This window comes from Nicotiana sylvestris, chromosome 10 (assembly GCF_000393655.2).
Source record: "Nicotiana sylvestris chromosome 10, ASM39365v2, whole genome shotgun sequence".
Lineage (NCBI taxonomy): Eukaryota > Viridiplantae > Streptophyta > Magnoliopsida > Solanales > Solanaceae > Nicotiana > Nicotiana sylvestris.
The window spans coordinates 117,014,197-117,039,701 of NC_091066.1; the positions used below are offsets into that span (position 1 = coordinate 117,014,197).

The following is a 25,505-nucleotide window of genomic DNA, read 5'->3' on the forward strand; positions in this document are numbered from 1 at the left end:
AAGCAGTGAAGAATGGACCGGGTAAAGGCTTGATTGGGCTTGATCTTGAATGGGTTTCAGGGGGAAATTCATTTGGGCTGCTACGAATTTGGCCCAAAAACAACCTTCTTATTTCTTTTTCCATTCAACATCAGTTTCAAGTTTCCTTTTGTTTTTTCAAAATTAATTTAAAACCTAAATTAACTCTTAAAAGTAAATTAATTTACCAAAATAAGCTAACTACCCAACATAGTATTTACAATAATTATTTTTGTAAGACAACTAAATTGCTAATTAACATAAAAATGTAGAATTAAATTCCTAAACGGAAATGCAAAGTATTTTTTTATTTTCATGAATAAAATAAAATTAAACATGTACAGAAAAATATAAATAATTAAGAAAATTCTACAATAATTCCTAAAATAACAAACAGTTAAAAGAAAAATGTAATTCTTTGGGATTCTGTAGGAGTAATTTATGTGGGACAAAAATCACGTGCTCATAGTTTCCCCTCTTTGCTCGGAGACACGAAGGGTTTTCGGGCAAAGATAAAATGAGCAATTATGAGGGATTTTCGCCCATTTGAAACTCCATGAGAAGCATTTTCAAAAGAGCCTGACTGAACCTTGCTTCAAAGGTTGCCTACATATCCTTGGCTATAAAGGAATCAGGTCAGTGTAGTTCTGGAAGTTTTGGTAGCTGGAACTACCGGGAAGCTGTGATTTCACTGTTGCTGCTGCTGCTACTGCTTGCTGAACTTTTTATTACACCAAAATGGAAAATAAAAAATTAGACTCGCTAAGCCTATCAACCACGAGTTACAAGATTCATATCTATAAATCTTCTCAAGCTTGATCTTGAGTCTTGGCTAGTTCTTGCTGCAGACTCCAATTTGAATCTTGATGCTTGTCAACTGTAGCCGCCAGTTCATTCTTCAGCTTTGGATCAAGGCGGGACATGCGAAGCTTGTGACTTGAATCATATCATGAGCAGTCCGCATCTTTCTCTGCTTCTGTGCCTTGAGTTCACCTCTTTTCGTTCTTTTCTTCTTTTCTTTATTCTGGATTGAGACTCATTCTTTTGGCCGTCTTGAACCTTGTGCCTTGAGGTAAAACCTGCTCATACACCAAAACAAACAAACGAACAAAATTTTTTTGCCCCAGTTTTCACTAGGAAAATTTCGTGAGTTATTATAACAAAATCTTAACTACTTCTTTATTGAAAGTAATAAAATCAGGAATGTGTATCCTTGGGAGAAAGAGATTAGGTAGTGGAACCCAATATCTATACTAAAAATCAACCAGGGAGTGGAGACCCTGTGTTTGAAAAAGCGACTAGGGAGTGGAGACCCTATGTCTAAAAAATAAAACTCAACTAGGGAGTATAGACCCTATGTTGGAAAAGGCGACTAGGGAGCGGAGACCATATGTCTAAAATAAACTCAACTAGGGAGTGGAGACCCTATGTTGGCAAAAGGCGACTAGGGAGTGGAGACCCTATGTATAAAATAATCTCAACTAGGGAATGGAGACCCTATATTGACAAAAGGTGACTAGGGAATGGAGACCCTATGTCTAAAATAATCTCAACTAGGGAGTGGAGACCCTATCTTGGCAAAAGGCGACTAGGGAGTGGAGACCCTATGTTGGCAAAAGGCGACTAGGGAGTGGAGACCCTATGTCTAAAATAATCTCAACTATGGAGTGGAGAACCTATGTTGGCAAAAGGCGACTAGGGAGTGAAGACCCTATGTCTAAAATAATCTCAACTAGGTAGTAGAGACCCTATGTTGGCAAAAGGCGACTAGGGAGTGGAGACCCTACGTCTAAAATAATCTCAACTAGGGAGTGGAGACCCTATGTTGGAAAAGCTTAAAAGTAGAGAATGGTGGTCCTAAGCTACCATTTTTTGAATTTTCTTCTCTTATTATTTGTTTTTCAATCTTGTTTTGTTTTCTCTTTTTTTTTTTAATTATTTTCATGGAATGAGTAAATGCAGGAAAAAATTTGGAGGGGACTTCCCTTTTTATGGATTGTTGCTGCAAAGTTGTTTTTAGCACTTGCGCATTTCTTTTTTGGTTGCACCTGCTTCTTGCAAGGTTGCTTGAGATTGTACCTATTTCAAGTTTTCAAATAAAGAACAATTGTTAGTTTGAAATGGTGGTTGATTTTGTGGCCTTGATTGTTTTTTATTACTTGATCTCGACCCAACTCTTTTGATGAGAACCTCTGCTGCTTGCTGGCTTTCTGGAGATCGATCTCTCTTCAAAACCCGAGGACCTTGACTTCCATAATTACACATGAGGGTTCGCTCATATGGGATTTTGGCCTTTTCATCTTATTCTGCCTTTATGGGCAGTTGACTTTGGGTCACTTTCATTTTCAATAATTTCAACTTCCGAGCATCGACCATCATGGCCAGTCGGGATCGACTTGATGCACCCGATGAGGCTGGATGCTTTTCTTTGGATTTGGATTTTTTTAAGCAGAACCCTGTAAAACTAATCTTGCCACCTTTTCTTTGTAATAGTTTTGGAACAACGTTAGACCGAAAGGGATTCAAAGAAAAGTAAACAAAGGACAAGAAATTGAATTTAAAGAGAAGTGTCGCTTTCGGGGGAGGAAAGAAGGAATTATCTGGAGTTTCTACAAACTTCAAGAGACATGACATGCTTCTTGGACTGGATACCCGATCTGCACAACTATCCAACTTCTCATAAACCCATTATGACCCGTGTTTTAAAACCAAGAAACCTTGCCAGGACTCTTTCAGTGCCAATGGTGGTGATGGATTTCTTCTTTTCGATCAATGACGCCCTTTGTGGGTTTTCACCAATTGACCTCTCTCATTTCTCTTCTCACCGTCGCCTTATAGTACTTTTTACGAGTTTTCACTAACAAGACTCTCTCATTTTAATTTCTCTGCTCACTATCGCCTTACGGTGCCCATGGGTTTTCACCAATAAGACTCTCTTATTTTATTTCTCTCATCTTGATTGCATCGGATCCAACAACTGCGTTCTCCAATTTAGAAAACCTTTCACCGATTGACGGAAGTACTTGAACAATGCTTGGGTAAAACGAATTTGGATCAAATTACAACTTTGGAACCATTCAGGCGGGATCACCCCGAACCATTATAAAATCTGCCCCAATTTCACTTCTGAGGGAAATTGGATTTTTGTTTTGGTGTGACTGAACCCCAGAGAGAGGCTGCCTACGTATCCTTTCGGAATCAAGTCGAACGTAGTTCAGGAAAAATATTTTTTTTGTTGTTTTGTTTTGTTTTGTTTTGTTTTTTTACAAACGTCTTCAAGTTCCAAATAGGGTAATGAAGGAAAGCTAACCGGCTCAAAGGGTTAGCAAAGGATTGGAGTGTTTGGGGTAGCGAGAATGAAAGCCTTCGTCATCCCAAACGGATAATATTGTTGTTGCAGTAAGACTAGACATAATACTTTTTGACTGCATTTGCATTTACAGCTCTTTCGGGGTCATTTCCTTCGATGTCTCCTAGGTATAACGCCCATTTTGGCAATAATTTCTGACAATGTATGGGCCCTTCCAGTTAGGAGCGAACTTTCCCTTTGCTTCCTAGTGGTGAGGGAGAATATGCCTCAAAACTAGTTGCTCTACTTCAAAGTTCCCTAGGCCGCGCTTTCTTGTTGTAGGCACGGGCCATTCTTTGTTGATACAACTGCCCGTGGTAGGCCGCGGCCATTTGTTTTTCATCGATTAGGGTTAACTGTTCCAAATGGGCTTTGACCCACTCACTGTCCTCAATCTCAGCTTTAACAATGATCCGAAGAGAGGGGATTTCAACTTCTGCGGGTATCACGACTTCAGTTCCATAAACCAAAAGATATGGGGTTGCTCCGAATGATGTGCTCATAGTAGTACGATATCTCAATAATGCAAACGACAACTTTTCATACCATTTCCTGGAACTTTGGATCATCTTTCTCAAAATCTTTTTGATGTTCTTATTTGCTGCCTCAACAGCACCATTAGCTTTAGGCCGATAAGGGGTAGAGTTCCGATGCGTTATCTTGAATTGTTCGCATATCTCCCTCATCAAATGAATATTCAAGTTTGTAGCCTTATCCGTAATAATAGTTGCAGGAATACCAAAACGGCAGATGATATTGGAGTGCACAAAGTCTACCACCGCTTTCTTAGTGACTGATTTGAGAGTAATTGCTTCAACCCACTTTGTGAAGTAGTCGATGGTGACCAATATGAACCTATGTCCATTGGAAGCTTTTGGCTCGATCGGCCCAATGATGTCCATACCCCAGGCAACAAATGGCCAAGGTGCTGACATAGGATGCAGTTCTGTAGGTGGTGCATGGATCAGATCGCCGTGCACCTGACACTAATGACATTTCCGCACAAAACCGAAGCAATCCTTTTCCATAGTCATCCAATAATAGCCTACTCAAAGGATATTCTTTTCCAAAACATACCCATTCATGTGGTGTCCACACACTCATGCGTACACTTCATACATGATTCTTCCGGCCTCTTCGACGTCAACACATCTTAACAAGTTGAGATCTGGAGTCCTTTTGTACAAGACCTCGCCACTCAAGAAGAAACCGCTTGCGAGCCGTCTAATGGTTCTCTTTTAGTTTCCATTGAATCTATTAATATCATGATACCATGGCTGAACATCCGGTTCTACCTCAACCATATTGCAGTAACCATGCCTTTCTCGGATTTGGATTACCAACGGGTCAATGTGGAGATTGCCTGGATATGGCAACATCGACGCCAAAGTAGTGAGTGCATCGGCCAACTCATTGTGAAAATGAGGAATGTACCTGAACTCGACTGACTTGAACCGTTTACTATGATCCTCCACATGTTTCTTGTATGGAATAAGCTTGACATCCCGGGTTTCCCATTCACCCTAAGCTTGTTGGATAATCAAGCCATTCACCCATGATTAATAGTTCTTCGACATCGTGGTCGATTGCCATATTTATACCCATAATGCAGGCTTCATACTCGGTAGTGTTGTTTGTGCAGAAAAATTGAACCCGGGCTATGGATGGATAGTGTTGACCAGTGGGTGAGATCAAAATTGCCCCAATCCCGACACCTTTTGCATTCACAGCTCCATCGAAGAACAATTTCCAAGCATTGGCGTCTTCTGATATTACCTCAACTAAATTCACCTCCTCGTCCGGGAAGTAAGTATCCAAGGGTTGATATTCGTCGTCAACAGGGTTTTCAGCTAGGTGATCTGCTAGAGCCTGGGCTTTCATTGTCTTGCGGGTGACATAAACTATGTCAAATTCAGTGAGCAGGATCTGCCATTTTGCTAACCTCCCTGTGGGCATCGACTTCTGGGATATGTACTTTAAAAGATACAGCCTGGTGATGAGGTAAGTGGTGTAGGCTAATAGGTAATGCCTAAGCTTTTGAGCGACCCAAGTTAAGGCGCAGCAAGTCCTTTCCAACAAGGTATATTTAGCTTCATATCTTGTGCATGTTTTACTCAAATAGTAGATTGCCTGCTCTTTCTTCCCGGTCACATCATGTTGCCTGAGGATACAGCCGAAAGAATTCTCCAAGACTGTCAATTACAAAAACAAAGGCCTCCCTGATTCAAGTGGGACCAACACTGGCAGATTTGACAGATATTCTTTGATTTTGTCAAAGGCTTCTTGACACTCATCCGTCCATTTAATCGCTGCATCTTTCTTTAACAACTTGAAGATGGGCTCACATGTGGAAGTCAACTGAGCAATGAATCGGCTAATGTAGTTCAACCTTCCCAGCCGGCTCATAACCTCTTTCTTGGTTCTTGGAGGAGGCAAATCTCGAATAGACTTTATCTATGTTGGGTCTAACTCGATGCCCCTCTGATTGACTATAAATCCCAAGAGTTTGCCAGATGGAACCCCAAATGCATATTTGGCTGGGTTTAGCTTCAAATCATATTTACGCAGCCGCTCAAAGAATTTTCTCAGGTCCCGAACATGGTCGTCCTGGGTCCTGGATTTGATGATCACATCGTCCACATACACCTCTATCTCTTGGTGCATCATGTCATGAAAAATGGCAGTCATGGCCCTCATATAAGTTGTCTCGGCGTTCTTCAAACCAAAAGGCATAACCCCGTAACAGTAGGTGCCCCATGGTGTGGTGAAAGTTGTCTTTTCCACATCCTCTTCATCCATCAACACTTGGTGATATCCTGCATAACAATCCATGAAAGACTGTATCTCATGTTTGGTGCAGTTATCAACAAGGATGTGGATTTTCGCCAAAAGGGAAGTTGTCCTTGGGACTTGCTTTGTTCAGATCTCTATAATCCACACACACTCAGGTTTTCCCGTCTTTCTTTGGTACAGGAACTACATTAGCCAACCATGTGGTGTACCGGACCACTCGGATCACTCCTGTCTTCAACTGTTTTGTGACCTCTTCTTTAATATTGTCAATGATATCAGTTTTGAACTTTCTTTGCTTTTGCTGGACAGGAGGATAATCGGGGTAGGTCAGTAACTTGTGGACCACAAAATCGACACTTAGTCCTGACATATCATTGTATGACCAAGCAAACACATCTTTGAACTCAAACAAAAGTTGGATCAATGCGTCCCTGGTTTTTTCATCTATGTGAATGCTTATCTTGGTTTCTTTGACTTCTTCAGAATTACCCAAATAAACCGGCTCAGTTTTATTTAAGTTCAGCTTAGGTTTATTCTCAAATTGTTCCAATTCTTGATTTATTTCCCTAAAAGCCTCCTCTTTATCATATTCCGATTCTTGATTCATTATTTCATAATTAGATAGTGTGTTTGGATCTGGGTATGAAGTCCGTAAGCAAGTCATGTTATTTAAAGCTGCATTATTAGAACTGAAAGAAGAAATAAGAAAAAGTAACAAAAATCAGAAAGAATAAAGAGAGATGAATGATGAAATATTGATTTCATTTCATTGAATTTTGAATATAACAGGGTTTACATTGGAAGTTAAAGACAATAAACTAAAAGAAACATCCGAGTTACATCCTGAAATAACTCGTGATGTAGAAAAGGTGGCAAGACTGGACTACCAGGATTCCTGCCTGTCTGGGAAAGGAGTAGCCTTCCAATTTTGTAACTTGGCATTGGGCCCCATGTATAGCACCTCAGCGTTGCTCGAGCCTTCTCCCGGCTGAACCATGTGGGTTTCATACAACTTCTGCCTCATAGTCCCACTGATTTCTTCAATTTCTTCGGCTGTGAAGGCCTCATCTTCTTCTTCATTGTACTTGGGCCTGACGAAGGTTTCGAACAGATGCGGGATCGGCTGAGGCAAGACTCAACCGTTGTTCTTTCGCTCATTTGCCCATGTTTCATCAGTTGGCGTGGCTATGAAACCCACACCAAAGAACTTCTCGCTAGCAGCTCGAGTGATAGGTTCCATGATTCCTTACAATGATGTCCCGAGCCCCTTCCCGGGTTTATAACCATGCCTGATCATTTCCATGGCAACTATAATTGACACATTTGAGAAAAAGGGTTGAGGACAAGGGCTTCCTTCTTAACATTGGTCTGCGACCAAAACCTCGAAAGCTTGATAGACTATATGTTCACTTCCTTCTCTAGCTTTGAGACATGGGACTAATGAGTCCCGGTAAATCAATTGCTCGTCCTCTCCATGGACTACAATCTCCTGATCTTCATATTCAAATTTCACCATTCGGTGGAGAGTGGAAGGTACAACCCCTGCTGCGTGAATCCAAGGTTTTCCCAAGAGGAAATTGTAGGAAGTATCCATGTCTAGGACCTGAAAGGTCACCTCAAAATCCATATGACCAATAGTCAAGATCAGATCGATCTCACCTATGGTGTCTCTTTTGATACCATCAAAGGCACGCAGACAGACTTTGTTAGGCCTAATTCTCTCAGTCCCAATCTCCATTCTTTGCAAAGTTGAGAGAGGGCAGATATCAACTCTGGACCCGCCATCTAGCATGACTCTCTTCACATAGTACCCCTCATATTTAACTATCAGATGGAGGGCTTTGTTGTGGGCGGCCCCTTCCGGGGGTAAATCATTCTTGCTGAAGGAGATCTGATTGATTGCGAAGAATCTTTCTGCCATCCTTTCCAGTTGCTCAACGGTGGTTTCAGTTGGAACATAGACTTCATTGAGGGTTTTTATCAACACCTTCTGATGCTCGGTTGAATTCATAAACAGAGACAACAAAGAGACCTGAGCAGGATACTTTTAGAGTTGGTCAATTATCTCATAGTTCGCAGTTTTCATTTTCATGAAGAACTCTTCTGCTTCTTTAGCACTAACTGGCTTCTTGAGTGGGAAACGCTTCTTCGTGGCTTTATTCACTTCCTCCAGATTGAGGTATTTCTCTGTCGGGTTAGTTTCATTTGCTTCTCCCAAAACTTCTTTTCCTTTGTAGGTTACTACCACCTTTTTATAATTCCATGGGACGGCAGTAGGATCTGTCATGGGCCTCTGCGGTGCGCGGCCAATAACCATGGGCTCATTCAGCCTTGGTAAAATTACTGGGCCCCGTACCACATAGGTCCCTTTAGGAACATACATTTTAGATCCCTTGTTTAGCTCAAACCTTCTTGGAGGGCTCAATGTCACTTGTCTTTTCTTGTGACCCCGGGGAACATAGAGAACGACATCTTTTGAGGGCGCTGCCCCAATTTTGGTTTCCACTTTCTTTTCTGTATTTTGAGGGGTGGGTTTACTATTTTTCTCCCCCTTGTCTTGTTTTGTGGCAGCCTTTGGCTTCTTTTCAACATCAGCGATTGCAATTATGGCTTTCACAGCAGGATCAAACTCCTTATCTTCGCAAATCATTCCAATAATAGGTCCGTTGTTGTGAGCCGGTAATAGATTGTTGGTCACATTAGGAATGTCTTCGTCCTTTAGAACTATCCGCTTTTGTTCTATGAGATTTTTAATAGCCCTTTTTAGGGTCCAACAGTCGTCTGTATCATGCCCTTCCGCTCCCGAATGGTAAGCACATTAAGTATCGGCTCTGTATGAGGGAAACTCTGGGTTCTGCCGGGTTTGGGGTACGGGCTGCAACATACCCATCTGGACAAGTTTATGGAAAAGGCTAGAATATGATTCACCAATAGGCGTGAAGTTTGCCATCCTGGGTGGTACTTTGGCACGGGCATGGTAGGGGAAGTTATTTTGTGGAGGTTGGGGATTATACTGAGCTTGGCGAGGAGGTTGATTTCTGGGAAATGGAGCTCGGTTTTGGTTGAACTATTGTTGTGGCTTAACGTAGGACTGGGCATTCATCATTGCATATGTCTGAGGAACCATAACATAGGCTAGATCCTGATCGGGATAGTAATGTTGTGGGTTCTTGCAGGGAAGTAAGGTCTAGGTGGACGGGGTTTTCTTACACTTGAAGTTGCCATTGCCACTTCTTCCTTCTTCTTTCGGTTCTCTACACCTCCAGACCCGCCTTGAATTGCTTGGGAGGTAGCCCTTATAGCAGATTAACCCAATATGCGCCCTATTTTTAGACCATTCTCGACCATTTCACCAATTTTGATGGCCTCGGCAAATGGTTTCCCCATTACGAACATCATCTTCTGAAAATAATCAGCCTCTTGGGCTTGAAGAAAAACACTAACCATCTCTGTTTCATCCATTGGAGGCTTGACTCTAGCACTTGTTCGCGCCATTTGACAGTATACTCTCGGAAGCTTTTCGAGGACTTATTCTTGAGATTCGACAATGAATTCCTGTCAGGGGCTATGTCGATGTTATACTAAAATTTCCTGACAAAATCCTGAGCCAGGTCATCCCAAATATGCCACCGAGATATATCCTGATCCATGTACAATTCAGAAGCAATGCCGACCAGGCTCTATCCAAAATAAGCCATGAGAAGCTTCTCTTTTCCACCTTCTCCCCGCAATTGGTTGCAGTACCTCTTGAGGTGGGCTATGGGATCCCCATGCCCATCATACTTTTCAAACTTTGGGGTTTTGAAACCCAAGGGTAAGTGCACATATGGGAACATACACAAATCAACGTAGGATACACTCTTTTGCCCACTCAAACCTTGTATATTTTTGAGACTTTGCTCCATGCTCCTCATTTTTTGGGTAATCTCCTTTTATTCAGGATTCTTTGTTGTTTTCTCCTGTCCCACGGTAAAATCGTACCGGGGTTGCTGGGGGTATGAATTAGTAGTGAACTGGGTAGGTTCCAGTGGGAAAGATGGTACTTGAAAGGTGAAAGATGATGGATCAAAGCTAGGCCTGGGCAGAGTGGGTTCTGCCGTAGCCGAACAAGGTGGCGTAGTGAATATGTTGGAGGTCGCACCTGAAATTAACACCTGGGGGGAGATGGTAGGATATCCAAGTGGGGTGTTCGGATAACTGATTGGGACATTTGAAGTCCCACTTGCCCTGGGAGGTAGCTTAGGGAATCCAGGTATCGCACTCGGTGGTTCTGTGCCATTGGAACAGGCATCCCACATTTCCATCATGCGGAGACGCAGAATTCTGCTTTCCTCAGCAGTTGCTGACTCGGAAGTTGGAATGGCCGAGATTGGACTATCCTCCGGGATAGGAACTATTGGCAGATGACTTTTCGAAGACATTTCAACACTTCCTTTTGATCTTGTGAAGTATGGATGTGACGCCAGATTACCACAAAACCAACCACCTTAATATAGAACCTGGACTCAACAGTAGACAACAAACCGGTTAGTTTGAAGCAATTAACACATAAGTAATCACACATTGGGTGTGATGCACCTATACGGTTAAATGTGTTTCTACATGTTTCGCATCGATTGTGTGTTTCATCCCGACTTTTGTTTATCTCCCCAATTTTCTTTTCTTTCCACTTTGGCTCTTTGATGTTTCTCTTCTTATTCCTATTTTTCTCTCTTTTCTTTCCTCTCTTTTCTTGCTCTTCTCGCTTTTCTTTTGGTTTTTCTTTAACTCTCTTTTCTTTTTTTTTTCTTTTCAGTTTTTCTTTAGGTTCTTTCCTTCCCACATTCCCTTTTTATTTGAGTTATTTACAAAATCATGACCAGATCCGATAAGGATTACCTACGTATCACGATGCCGGGTAAATCAGATCATTATGTAGTTCAAGAAATAAGTACAAAAAATAAGGAAACAATTTTTGGGAATTTTTAATTTTCATTAATAAAACTCCTAAATTTTTCTATTACAAAAGACTCCAACGTACTCATTTCTTGGAATTTTAAAAACTACAAACAGACTCAAAATAATATTTTAAACTAATAACTGAAATACAGACTCGATAAATAAAAATCAAGAGTACACAAGTGCTTCTACTCCTGGGGCCTGTAGGACATTATTTGGTTTTGCCACGGGCCTATGTGCAAGATCCCCTTGAAGACACTCCAGATCACTCATTATTTGGCGAACAAATGTCATTATTGCAACAAAGAAAGTGGTTCTGCAACTGTTGCATATCTTCTTCCAGCTAGGACATCAATGCGTAGAAATGTTCCCTTTTCTGCTTTAAAGTTCTTAGCTTGTTTGGCTCTCATTTTCGAGGGTAGTGAGCTTCCTCTTCAAATCTGTGACTGTTCCCTCATATTTTCTTCTCAACTGCTATACAAACTCCGCCCGTCCTTCTGCATTCTTTGTCAGCTATGCTCGGGATCTTGCTAGACTAGCCTCAGATTTTTTCAAGTCATCTTGACACTCGATTACTTTCTTTCTAAGACCACTTATAAACCTTTTATCTGCTCGGCTTCTTTCCTGGTTCTTAGTAGCTATTCTCATTTTCTGGATCTGATCTCTAAGGGCTTTGTTTTCTCAAGCCAGCTTGTTCTTTTTCCCTTCGTCGGTAGCAGCTTGTACACTATTGTCAAATTTGAGGTCCCTGATTTGTCCCTCCAACTTACTTATCTTGGCCCTATAGCTTGCCTCTTTTGCCAGCCAGCCCCATTGCTCTTGCGAATCGTCAGTGAATTGCTGGACGTGGGGTCTTTTAGCAGGCCTTTTAGGCTTTCGAGGGATTTGAAACCTCTTACTAAACCAATTCATGTAATTAGGGTCTAACTCGCCTTTAGATAGATCCCGCACCAGAGTCTTTGGTTCTATAAATCTGCACTCATTCCAAATCTGATGAATTCTTCCTTCTGGGAATACAGCTTTTGGACCCAATTTTATGACATGTCGGCTCAGATCTTCCTCATGGGGAATAGTTTGAAACCTGCACAGTTGGTGCAAGACCCTGTGAGGAGCATATGGTTGAATGCTCCGGAGACCCATTAGGAGAAGATAGCACACCTCGGCCTACATGTAGATGACTTCAGTGACATGTGTAAGCACGTGATTTTTGCCCTATATGAGAAATACTCCCAAAAAAATGCAAAATAAAATGATTTTCCTTGGTGTGCAATTTTGAGTACTTTTGTGATATTTTTAGATAATTATTTGTATTTGTCTGTGTTTGCTTATTTGTTAAATTAATAAAAAATACAAAAATATGTCGCATTTTGCATGTAGGATTTAATTCTACAATTGTTAGTAATTAAATTAGTTTTACAAAAATTAAAAATTACAAAAATAGGCATCTTTTGCATTTTTAGCATTTAATGTCCGAATGAACAATTTTATGCTTAATTATTATTTAATTGTGCGTTAATTGTTATTGGGAGTTAATTTGCGCTTTTATAACTTAATTTAGTTCTTAATAATAATTTAAGTATTTTTATAATTTAGTTTAGAAAAATAAAAGAAGAAAAGATAACAAAAATACAAAAGAAAATCGGATTGGGCCACTTCTTCAATTTTCAAACCATAGGCCCAAATAATTGCCCAATCTTCTCCATGACCCAGTCCACTTCAGACCGGGTCGACCCGGTCCGCCCCATTGACCCATTGACCCAATACCCTTTCTTCATTTTGTCAAAAGACAAACCAAAAAAACCTTAAAAAAAAAACCTAAAAACTATCCGCCTCCCCCCTCCATCTTCTTCTTCTCCAAAAAACTAAACCACCCCAAGCATCCATGGTTGCCTCCCATGGCTTCGTCTACATCCTCGTCATCACCTCCCCCCCCCCCGACGCCGAAAACCACCAGCCCGTCACCTTCCCCATCACCCTCCCATCGTGAAACCACCATCAAAAACCCATCGTCCCCCACGAACCCGTCACTGCCCGTCGTCCAGTCCGGCACCCACTCGTCGACCACCACCAAACAGAAACCACTCATCGACCACCACCAACAAACCAGACCCAGCTGTTCCCATGGCTACCCAGCTCCTCGTCGGACAGCTCGAACAGCTGCTACCTCACCTCCGAGCTACTGTTTTATCGTCTCGAGCTGTTGATTCATCTCCTAGTTGCTCCTGCTTCATCGTCGTCATTCAACGTCAAGCTCAAAGTCGAGCTCGACGTCCATGGATGACCCTCGACGTCCATGGCTCGACGAGTTCTGCTCTTGTTTCATCCCTTCTGCTGCGCCGAGCTGCTGCTTCTGCTTCACTAGATCTCCTTCACGCACACAACCAGTCGCCGCTGTTTCGTCTTCTTCACTGCTGCGTACTGCCGTCGACGACCCCATGAGTCTGTTGTTTGGTTGCTCACCATCGTACTGTTATTGACGATGCAAGGCAGTCCGGTTAAAGTCCGGCAAAGGTCGAGGGTTTTTCGTCGAGTCAAGATCCTGTACGTCGTGTGTTCGTCGTCGTTTTGTCGAGCTTTGGTCGAGGGTCGCCGAAACAGTCCGTATGTATGTTGTTCATCTCCGGTTAGTAGATTTTTGAGTTTTATTTTGTCCATATTTTGTTTTGATATTTTTCGAATCTAAAATCGGCAAATGTTTGTTTTGTTTATCGTTTGAATAAATTTTTAGTTCATGTTCATGTGTTGTTTGTTAAATTAATTTTTCAGATTTCAAATGGAAGTTAATTAGTTATTTTTCATGTTTATTTCATGTTTGTATTGTTGTTTAAGTGAATATTTGTTAGTTTTATGTTTGTTAGATTCAAATTGAAATTTAATTAATTATTTCTTCAATTTGTTTCATGTTGTTTCCAGAAAATATTAATGTTGTTTGAATCGTTAGAATCCGTCATGTTTGTTGCTTAAAAACAAATTTAATTCATGTTCATCTTTGTTTGAAGTTCATGTTTAAATACAGTGATTTAATGTGAGTTTGTGTTTGTTTTTGATTTGTTTGATTTAGTTTGAATCATGCATATTGTTGTTTGTATTGTTGTATCCTTGCTAAATTAACCAGGATTGGTTCCCGATATGGTTAATTTAGTTCCATTAATTTGGAGTGTGTTGTTCATCGTGTTCATATAATTGTTGTTGAAGATTGTTGAGAAATTGGTCATCTTGACTATATTTTGGTCAAGTTATGATTAATTGAGTGTTTAGAGCTGATGGGGGTAATTTGGTAAATTGCATTGCATTCGGGGGTAGATTTGTAATTGCAATAAGGTCGGAGGGGTAGTTTGGTAATTGAACATTATTTTGATTCTTTATGTTAAGCATGGGGGACAAATATAATGGGGTGGGGTTTTTGATGTACTTGTTTAATATAATGGGGGACAAGACAAAACATAATGGGGAGGAATCTTGTACTTGTTTAATGTAGGCATGGGGGACATATTGTAATGGGTTGGGAATGTGGTATTTATTTAATGTAGGCATGGGGGACAAAATTTAAAATAAAGAAGACATTTAATAGTGGGCCAAAGCATGCCATTGGGGGAATAATTTTGGGGTTGGGAATGAGTCATTCTTGACTTGAAAGGGAGGATTTTTTGGAGAGAGTTTTTAGGACTTGAACATTGAGAGAAAAAAAGGAAGAAGTTTTTGGGGACTAGAACTTGAAGATTGAGAGAAAAGAGGACATATTTTGGAGAGAACATTTTTATTGAGAGATTATTATTGAGAGGATTTTTAGAGAGAGTTGACAGATTCTTTTACACTTGAGAGTTGACATACTTTTATACTTGAGAGAGTTTGTGATAGTAAAAGAGAAAGACAATTTGAACTTTCACTCGAACAATTCTGTTTGCTTTTCTTCGAGTGTTATTCAAAAGTCAGAAACTACTGCATCTCGTATCTTTTCTCTCTTCTGCTTTGACTGCGATTGTACTTTTGCACTGCTGAGTTTTCAATCTGTTACTGGGTCATTCTACTGGTTGTTACTGGTTTTGCGGTGTTGCTGAACCTGCTGTTGCCGCGTTATTACTGTTGCTGACTCCTACTTCTTTTGTTCTTGTACTGCTGTTTCCAGGTACACATTTGTACACTCTTGGCTTGAAGCGAAAAATGAAATATTAATCAGGCTCCTGTTCCTGTTGAATTCTTTTGTTTGGATCTGTGTTTGAATATTAATTTTCCTCTCTTTGTATAAAAATGTAGTCGATTAATTAATGAGTAATGAGGCTGCATATGTATGATTTCTTCATCTAATAATGCTAGTTTAAATTATTTGAAGAATAGTTAATCTGCTTTGATATTATTGTGTATCCCTCTCATGTTCTAGCATTAGTAAATAATAGAATATAAAAATGAAAGCAGTTTTTCTTTGTACAAACTCGATCGCAATTTTCCAATCGCATTAGCCGTAAACTAATAACTAATAAGTTACGTTTTCAGCATGTAAATAATTAAGAGATTTTCTTTTATTTTAGAGACGAACTTAATAGAAAATATAGTCACTATAGGTTTATCCTTTAAAATAAAAATGAGACGAGCCTCGCCAAATAAATCACAAACCGCCGGGGCCCTCAATAAAATACATAACCATTGACTAGACTTTGGATTTGGCCGTTTAATGAACCTTCACGGCCTCTTCCTAAAATAACAATACGTTAGACTCTTTAGGACGCGCCTTAATAAATCTTACCTTCTTAAACTCGGGTGCACATTTATGTGACCCAAATCCAATTCTCAACGGAGTCGAAATGTGTTTCTAATCACGGGTACATTGATTGTGACGTGGTTCGAGATGCGTGTCCATGACGTTGCAAATTCATTTTAAAAAAAATAAGAATGAGATGAGCCTCGCCAAATAAAATACAAATTGCGGGGCCCTCAGTAAATATTTGCTTTAAAAATTGTTTAGACTTCGGGATGGACCGTTTAGTAAAATTCCACGGTCCTACCCAAAATAAATACGCTAGTCGCTTTAGGCGCGCCTTTAATAATTTAATTTCCTTAAACTCGGGTGCACATTGATGTGACCCAAATCCAAATCTCAACGGAGTCAAAGTGTGTCGACGACCACGGGTACATTGATTGTGACGTGGTTCGAGATACATTTTCACAACGTTGCAATTCTTGATAAAAACAGTAAATGATAAAAGCGGTTAAAAGTTAAATTTTGCACATAAGTTCACACTTGTATGAAATCAGATAATCAAGCCGAATATAACAGTTGAGCGACCGTGCTAGAACCACGGAACTCGGGAATGCCTAACACCTTCTCCCGGGTTAACAGAATTCCTTATCCGGATTTCTGGTACGCAGACTGTAATATAGAGTCATTCTTTTCCTCGATTCGGGATTAAAATTGGTGACTTGGGACACCCTAAATCTCCCAAGTGGCGACTCTGAAATAAATAAACCAATCCCGTTTCGATTGTCCTTTAATTGGAAAAACTCCCTTGCACCCTCGCGGGTGCGGAAAAAGGAGGTGTGACAGCTCTGGCGACTCTGCTGGGGATTAGAACCCAGAACCACTGGTTCAGGGTTAGAAATTCGAGCTTTAGATGAATTGTTATATTTGGTTTTTATCTGATTTCGTTACATGATACATGCCTAATGTGCTAAATGATGCTTTTACCGCTTTGATATTATTTGAACTGTATATAAACTGTGCCGAAACCTTTCTCTTCTTACCTCCGGGGAGAAGCTCGCTGGTCGAGGCTCCCTATTCTGTTAGCGTCAATACCCGAAATAAGAAAGAGGACGGATAAGTTACGAAGCCGGACGGCCTTTTGGTTCCCGGTACGTAGCCCCCTCCTCGACTCGAGTTGTCCGCTCGGGTACACAGTCTAGAACAAATACCCAGGTTATGAACCTAGAATAACTCAGCTTCATGCCGGATCCCTAGTAGGAACGTTTGTTTGCATCACGTGCATTTGACTTTGGAGGCTCAACACAGGGGTTGGGTCTGTCTAGGACAGGTGTACCAAAAAATGAAAATGACCATCCTGATGCATCTTACTTGCTACTACTTGCGCATTTATTTGATTCGGACTTGTGTGTTGACTGACTTGTGAATATCAGGAATAATATTTTGAAATAGAAAAAAATAGCGGTTAGGGAATTGATTGTTTATTTTTGAAAAAAAAAAACAATACCCAAATACTGTCAAAACTCTGCCGAAATTTTGAGAAAATAAGAATGTCTTATTAGTTTGTTTTATTAAAAGCAAAGGAAAAATAGAAAAAAAAAGTCGTTGTTCTGTCTTGTTTTTCAAAAAAAAAATAGAAAAGGAAAATAGTTTGTCTTGCCATGAAAATGAAAATGAAAAAGAGTCTTTCATTATTTGTCGCAAATATATATATATATATATCCGAAAAGTTTTTTTATTTCCGAAAGATATATATATCTTTATTTGTTGCAAAGGGTATTTGTCTTGCCAAGAAAATTCAAAGTAAAATTCCAAAAAGATATGTCTTGCAAAAATAATATAAATATTTTTATTTTCCATTGTTGATAAAACAAAAATAATAAAAATGCTTTCTTTTTAAAAAAAAAATCCGAAAATATTTTGATTCTTCTTTCAAAATTGAAAAGAAAATTCAAAATTCAAAAAATACTTTTTAGAAGCATTTCTTTTATTAAAAGTAAAATTCCAAAAATATTTTCTTTTTTCTTTAAAATAAAAACAAATGAAAATTCAGAAGAAAAAAAAATATCTTCCTTTTACTTTTGAAATTCTCAAAGTTCAAATCAAAAGAAAAGGAATTTTTACAAGTCTTTCTTTCAAAAAGAAATCAATCAAAAAAAATATACTTCTTTTCTTCTTTTGAAGCAGTTCTTTCACAAATTCCAATTAAAAAAAATGTTAGTTCATTTACTTATTCACGAGGCCCGACCTACGCGGGTTTGATTCTCACCGGATGTGAGATACGTAGCCAACCCTCATCGGGTCCAACCCCCTTTTTTGCTAAAATAGCCAAAAACCAATAAATAAATAAAAAAAATGTCAAGATTTTTAATTTTGTCATAAATAAGTCGGGTGATGTCCAACTTCCCCTTTTACAAAAAAAAATAGCAAATATATATATGTCAAATTTCTAAGAAGTCGGGTGACGTTGTTTTATCAAGGCATAGCCGAATGTTCCCGAAGGGGACGCCGGAAGGCTGACTTTGCATAAACAGCCACTTTTGGGTCATATTTAAGATTTGGTCCAGTTGACCCACACAGCCTTAAAAATCTTCATCCCCGAGACGTTGAAAGACCGTGTTTGCAATATTGAGTTTTCCAATTTGAAAAACGATAAAAAGAGTCATAAATAAGTCAGGTGATGTTGTTTTTGTCAAAAATAGCCGAATGTTCCCGAAAGGGACGCCGGAAGGCTGACTTTGCATAAACAGCCACCTTTTGGGTCATGTTTAGGATTTTTGGTTTAGTTGACCCACACAACCCTATAAATCTTCGTCCCCGAGGCGCTGAAGGGCCGTGTTTGCAACACCAGGTTTTTATTGTAATTTGAAAAGAAAAAAAAACACAAAGAGTCAGCGGTCAGGTGAATACCGTTTGAATTTGTTCATGATAAGCCAAGCCGTATTCGGCCGCGTCTTAAACCGTTCTTGCCAAAATAAGCCTTAGAGTATCTTTCAGTTGTCGAAAGGTTATTTTCGTAAAAGAACAGACAGGTTTGTAAAGTGTCATAAAATAATCCTCCCCGGCCTCAAAATTCATGTGAGAATTGGAAGGGGCCACATTTGCAAAAATAACCATTTGGTTAAAATTAGCAAATAGAGGAAGGAAGTTGGCCATTTGTTTTGAAGTTTATAAATCTTTTGACTAGAATATGCGGGTTGTTGGATTTTCAAGTTTGTGGGTCATCTTTAAATCCTTGAAACCCAGTTTGTTTTAAATTTAAAAAAAAATGTGTTTAGTATTGTTTATCTTTTATTGGCCCGAACTACGCAAGGTCTGATTCATGCAGGGTCATGATACGTAGGCAATCTCCATAAGATTCGACCGCCACCATAAAACTAAAACAAAAAATATAATAATAACAATAATAATAATAATAAATAAATAAATAAAGAAAAGTGTGGGAGAATTTTCAGAGGGGCACAATTGTCTAACTGCTTAGGTGCATTGTATTTCTGACATATGATTGTCTGTCAAATGCCCTAACACTAACGTGATGGCTTCCCTTTGCTGTGTTCATATATAGAAAAGTGGTTGGTTGTGGTAACTCCTCCCTGCAAGGCAAAGTCAAAGGACAATGGCTCAGAACCGCAGAACCGAGTGGGTCGGCATTGATGACCGACAACAATTGGTCGAACGGAACAACGGGTTGGTAGAAGAAGTCAAAATGCTGAGACAACATGTGGCAGACATGTATCAGGCATGGATAACTGGAAAAGCACCACCCCCTTCCACAGCCAAGCCTCTCGAACTCTGTCATTTCCCAAGCACCCAACGCCACAATGAAAGATCCCCCATACTTTCCATCCCATTCCACTTACGGCAGCTTTCCCAGCTACCCGAGTAGCTCCATAACTCCTCAATGCTTCTCCGTTCCCCAACACCATTTCTTTCCCCGTGACTTTAAAAGCCATACTTCACTTTCCAGGTACCCGGCTCCACGAAATGCTTACGCACCTACAGAAGCCTACCAAAAGCCACCTGGATCAGGTTTTCGGCCCTGTCAACATGCAAGAATGAAGAGGCTATTGAAACGAGGAAAGACTCTCACCCCTATCGGAGTATCTTATGCCGGTCTGTTTGGAAGGCTAAGGCATGCTGGCTTGATTGAGCCACTCCCCGCATGTACTCCAGATCCGCTTGCAAGGCACTTTGATCCGGCATCGCGATGCGCATACCACTCCAATGTCGTAGGGCACAACATTGAGAGTTGTCATACTTTGAAAAGGGAAGTGGAGAAAATGATCCAAGAAGGGCAGATTGTGATCAATAACAGTGACATGGAGCACTCGAACCCTATCGAGAGCTTGTCGACGGAGGTTGATGATGTTGAAGCTGGCAATAGTCTTGGCAGTATTGATGCAAAGATCAGTGGCTAAGATGCCAGTTTTTGATAAAGTGGGAGGACGCTTCGTTTCTTTGGTCAGCAAGAGAGAAGCTTGTGGTGGCTTATTTTGTTGTCATTTCTGTTGTTCGGATTATTAGGGTTATAAGTCGGATATAGTCTTGTGTCAAACTGTCTTAACTTTCCGTTTTGTCATAGCGGTTGTTTAAATTTTGTCCAGTTTGTTTCAGGATTTTGTTCTGGTTTGTTTTGTTTGTTTTGTTATTCAAACCATTTCACCGGTAGGCTAACGCAAGATCCGGTCTTTTATTATTTCCAGTCATCTTTTGTTTAGTCCTTTTGTCATTTTGTTCAGCGCCGATCCTAGTGACATGACATGCGCACCCAGTTTGGGCCTAATCTTAAAAGTTAATCATGAAACCCTGGGAAGGTGATCAAAGCATTTAAAGGGAATAAGAACGGTTCAAGATTATCTGGAGCCCGAGTCATGTGGAACTGGGGCAAGTAAAACATAAACCGTTAAATGCAAGATTCGCCAAATTGGCATGAGGGTCGTTCATAATAATGAGAAAAAGAGTGTCGCCCAACGGTTCTTTAGAAGTGACAAATGAACAAACAGATGTTTAACATAATTGTCAAGTCCAGCACCATCGGAAGAGACTATAAATCTATGTCCAATTGTGTTGTTTGCACTTGGCATGTTTCGAAGACTGGAATGACGAAGGCATTTTGTCCTGCTACCTAAACACTTTATCTTTCGTTACCCCTTTTGAGCCTTATTTATTTTTCTTTCATACCCCTCGTTCGGAATCAGTAGCAACGAAGAGAAAAAAAGAAGAGAGAAAGAAAGAAAACAACAAAACAAAAAAAGAGAAAAAAATAAAGAAAAGAAAAAAGAAAAAAAAAAGAAAGTCAAATGAAAAAGAGGAATTGGGAACTACGTTTGACCTGATTCCTCAAGGAGGATACGTAGGCGCTTCACGGCTCGGCCATAGTTTTGAAAAATGAAAAAAAAAATCAATTAAGATATCCCCAAGCAAGAAACTGGGGCAAAGGTTGCGTTTATTGTAAATAAATATAATTCCGAAGGTTGTAATTAATAACCCAAAATCGATGCATTTTTGAGCCTTTAATACCCTTTCTTTCTAGCCCTATCCAAAACCCACATTACGGTCCAAAGAAAGACCTTCTGATCAGTCTTCAAAAGATGCCGGCGAAGATAACATTCTGTTCCACAGCAGAAAGGACTCTAATCTCCAACAAAAAGAGTCATACCGGCAACACTCCAAATCCCCAGCTGGAGAGAGATATAAAACGAGAGAGTCTTATCGGTGAAAACCTCACAGGCACCATAAGGCAATGAAAGCTAAGAGACAAACCAAAATGAGAGAGACTTGATAGTGAAAACCCTTTGGGCACTACAAGTCGAATAAGATTGAGAATCAGATGGAGAATTGCCAAATGAAGATCTTAAAAGATGATTGACGGTAGAGGATAGGCCACATGTGCGTGTCATGACCATTAGAGTCGGTATCTGCGTTTGATAGGTTTTTATTTATAGTTTCTTTTGTCAAAGAGTCATCGTTTTCCTTTGTTTTTTTTTTTATTATTCTGTTCCCTTTTATCTTTTCTCCTTTCATAGAAAAATTCCTTAGTAGAGTCTGTCTGGTCAGAACAAGTAAGAATTGACTTCAAAACATGCCATCAGCTTTCCAATTATGCAAGATGAGATCTGACTAATACATCCAAATGGTATAGTCAGCAAGGAACAAGCGCGAGGCCAGTGTCAAGAAAGATATCCCCAGCAAAAGGAAATTGACAAAGGATTGACGAGTGTCAAGAGGGATATCCTTGCCAAAACCAAGGTTATAAACCTCAAGGCCAAGGCCCATGAATAGAGCAAGGAGAGCAGTGAACATGGTGGGGGGAATTCATACGAGACTAAAAGGTCGGGGAAATACCAGTTTCCGAGCTATGTCACAAAAGAAGAGGGATATCCCCAGCAGGAAGGAATTATCCCCAGCACATAATATCATCCCCAACAAGCTGTGGAACACAGAGCAAGGAGGGAGAAAGGAAAAAGCCATCCCAGTAGGAGTATCACAACCAACCACCATGTTTTAAACTAACAAATTTTGTTTGATTTGAAACAGGTAAAGGAAATGGCATTGATGCCAAAATGCATGCCGCAATGGATATTATCAAACCGGGGCAGAAAATTTTCCTTTCATTTAGAAAATTTTCTGAAAGTCAGATACCCATTTGGGGAAGGATAAAGATAACACAAATCTCAAAGGAAGTGGTCTTTGAACCAGTGTTGCCCCCAACATAATAAGTTTCAATGGAGGAAGTTGTTCCGCAGCGGACAGCAAAGGGATGAAACTTGAGCTCAGTAAAGCACTAGTTCTGAAGGAATCAGAATCCCCCAGCAGTGTTATCCTCGACAGCGTTATCCCCGGCTGATAACATTTTACCCCCCAACAGGTAAGTAAATAATTCCCCAACAGTGTTATCCCTAGCAGTTTCGAGGAGTCCAATACAAGTTTGGTGAAAATCGGTATCCTCAGCGGTTAGTCTTCAAAGGAAGAAGCTAATAATAATAATAATAATAATAATAAAAAGAATAATAATAAAAAATAAAAATAAAAAATAAAAAAATAAAATGGGGAAGGTAGAAAGGGAAATCCATCCCAATCCCCAGCAAGTATTCGGGGTAAGACATTTTCAAGTCTTAAGGATATTTTGGGTTCATCCGCCCCCGAATAGGATATTTTGGGTTCATCCGCCCTCGAATAGGATATTTTGGGTTCATCTGCCCTCGAATAGGATATTTTGGGTTCATCCGCCCTCGAATAGGATATTTTGGGTTCATCCGCCCTCGAATAGGATATTTTGGGTTCATCCGCCCTCGAATAGGATATTTTGGGTTCATCCGCCCTCGAATAGGATATTTTGGGTTCATCCGCCCTCGAATAGGATATTTTGGGTTCATCCGCCCTCGAATAGGATATTTCGGGTTCATCCGCCCTCGAACAGGATATGTCGGGTTCATCCGCCCTCGAACATGATATGTTGGGTTCATCCGCCCTCGAATAGGATATTTTGGGTTCATCCGCCCTCGAACAGGATATGTCGGGTTCATCCGCCCTCGAATAGGATATTTTGGGTTCATCCGCCCTCGAATAGGATATGTCGGGTTCATCCGCCCTCGAATAGGATATGTCGGGTTCATCCGCCCTCGAATAGGATATGTCGGGTTCATCAGCCAGGCGCCCACCTGAATAACGAGAGGAATACTTTTCTTGTCTGTCCATTGCATATTTTAGGCGCCCACCTGTATAACAAGGGAATACATTCCACGCCTTTGCCAATAGGAGACGCACTTCCTAAGTCTAGTTCTGCCAATAGGAGACGCACTTCCTAAGTTAGTTTCACCCATAGGAGACGCATTTCCTCCTAAAGTTTATCTTACCCATAGGAGACGCATTTCCTCCTAAGTTTAGTTTTACCCGTAGGAGATGCATTTCCTCCTAAGTTTGTTTTAGTTCCGCCCATAGGAGATGCATTTCCTCTTAAGTTTGTTTTACCCACAGGAGAGGCATTTCCTCCTAAGTTGTTGTTGAAATCAGGAGCCCGCCTGAAGAGAGGAGTGGCGTTTATTTTTAAAAATTGTTTAAATCTCGCCAACCTAAAGAAGGGAATGGCATTTTATTTTCAAAGTTGTTGAAATCAGGAGCCCGCCTGAAGAGAGGAATGGCGTTTATTTTTAAAATTGTTAAAATCAGGAGCCCGCCTGAAGAGAGGAGTGGCGTTTATTTTTAAAATTGTTAAAATCAGGAGCCCGCCTGAAGAGAGGAGTGGCATTTATTTTTAAAGTTGTTTAAATCTCGCCAACCTAAAGAAAGGAATGGCATTTTATTTTCAAAGTTGTCGAAATCAGGAGCCCGCCTGAAGAGAGGAATGGCGTTTATTTTAAAGTTGTTTATTTCATGTCAGGCGCCCACCTACATAACAAGTGGAATACTTTTCAGTCTTTAAATTTCTTGTCAGGCGCCCACCTACATAACAAGTGGAATACATTTCAGTCTTTAAATTTCCTGTCAGGCGCCCACCTACATAACGAGTGGAATACTTTTCAGTCTTTAAATTTCTTATCAGGCGCCCACCTACATAACGAGTGGAATACTTTTCAGTCTTTAAATTTCTTGTCAGGCGCCCACCTACATAACGAGTGGAATACATTTCAGTCTTTAAATTTCCTGTCAGGCGCCCACCTACATAACAAGTGTAATACTTTTCAGTCTTTAAATTTCCTGTCAGGCACCCACCTACATAACGAGTGGAATACATTTCAGTCTATAAATTTCCTGTCAGGCGCCCACCTACATAACGAGTGGAATACTTTTCAGTCTTTAAATTTCCTGTCAGGCGCCCACCTACATAACGAGTGGAATACTTTTCAGTATTTAAATTTCCTGTCAGGCGCCCACCTACATAACGAGTGGAATACTTTTCAGTCTTTAAATTTCTTGTCAGGCGCCCACCTACATAACAAGTGGAATATATTTCAGTCTTTAAATTTCCTGTCAGGCGCCCACCTACATAACGAGTGGAATACTTTTCAGTCTTTAAATTTCTTATCACGCGGCCACCTACATAACGAGTGGAATACTTTTCAGTCTTTAAATTTCATGTCAGGCGCCCACTTACATAACAAGTGGAATACTTTTCAGTCTTTAAATTTCATGTCAGGCGCCCACCTACATAACAAGTGGAATACATTTCAGTCTTTAAATTTCCTGTCAAGCACCGACCTACATAACGAGTGGAATACTTTTCAGTCTTTAAATTTCATGTCAGGCGCCCACCTACATAACAAGTGGAATACTTTTCAGTCTTTAAATTTCTTATCAGGCGCCCACCTACATAACGAGTGGAATACTTTTCAGTCTTTAAATTTCATGTCAGGCGCCCACCTACATAACAAGTGGAATACTTTTCAGTCTTTAAATTTCTTGTGAGGCGCCCACCTACATAACGAGTGGAATACATTTCAGTCTTTAAATTTCCTGTCAGGCGCCCACCTACATAACAAGTGGAATACTTTTCAGTCTTTAAATTTCTTGTCAGGCGCCCACCTACATAACGAGTGGAATACATTTCAGTCTTTAAATTTCCTGTCAGGCGCCCACCTACATAACGAGTGGAATACTTTTCAGTCTTTAAATTTCTTATCAGGCGCCCACCTACATAACGAGTGGAATACTTTTCAGTCTTTAAATTTCTTGTCAGGCGCCCACCTACATAACGAGTGGAATACATTTCAGTCT

At 40.2% G+C, this 25,505-nt stretch overlaps 1 protein-coding gene across 1 annotated transcript; it reads right to left on the reverse strand.

Annotated features, from left to right (window-relative positions):
• Positions 1-6,311: 6,311 nt before the first annotated feature.
• LOC138879849 (uncharacterized) lies at positions 6,312-8,171 on the reverse strand. Its single transcript, XM_070159488.1, has 4 exons — positions 7,571-8,171; positions 7,411-7,468; positions 7,048-7,251; positions 6,312-6,849 (listed from the first exon to the last, which is right to left on the reverse strand). The coding sequence occupies exons 1-4, from the start codon at positions 8,169-8,171 to the stop codon at positions 6,312-6,314; spliced, it is 1,401 nt and encodes a 466-aa protein (XP_070015589.1).
• Positions 8,172-25,505: the final 17,334 nt, after the last annotated feature.

Excerpts from the sequence above, each read along its gene's own strand:
- LOC138879849 (XM_070159488.1), bottom strand. The coding sequence starts at position 8,171 with ATGAATTCAACCGAGCATCAGAAGGTGTTGATAAAAACCCTCAATGAA. Across the intron at positions 7,469-7,570 it reads TCTCAAAGCTAGAGAAGGAA|TTGCCATGGAAATGATCAGG; the intron begins GTGAACATATAG and ends TGTCAATTATAG. Across the intron at positions 6,850-7,047 it reads CCAGACAGGCAGGAATCCTG|TTCTAATAATGCAGCTTTAA; the intron begins GTAGTCCAGTCT and ends TTCTTCTTTCAG.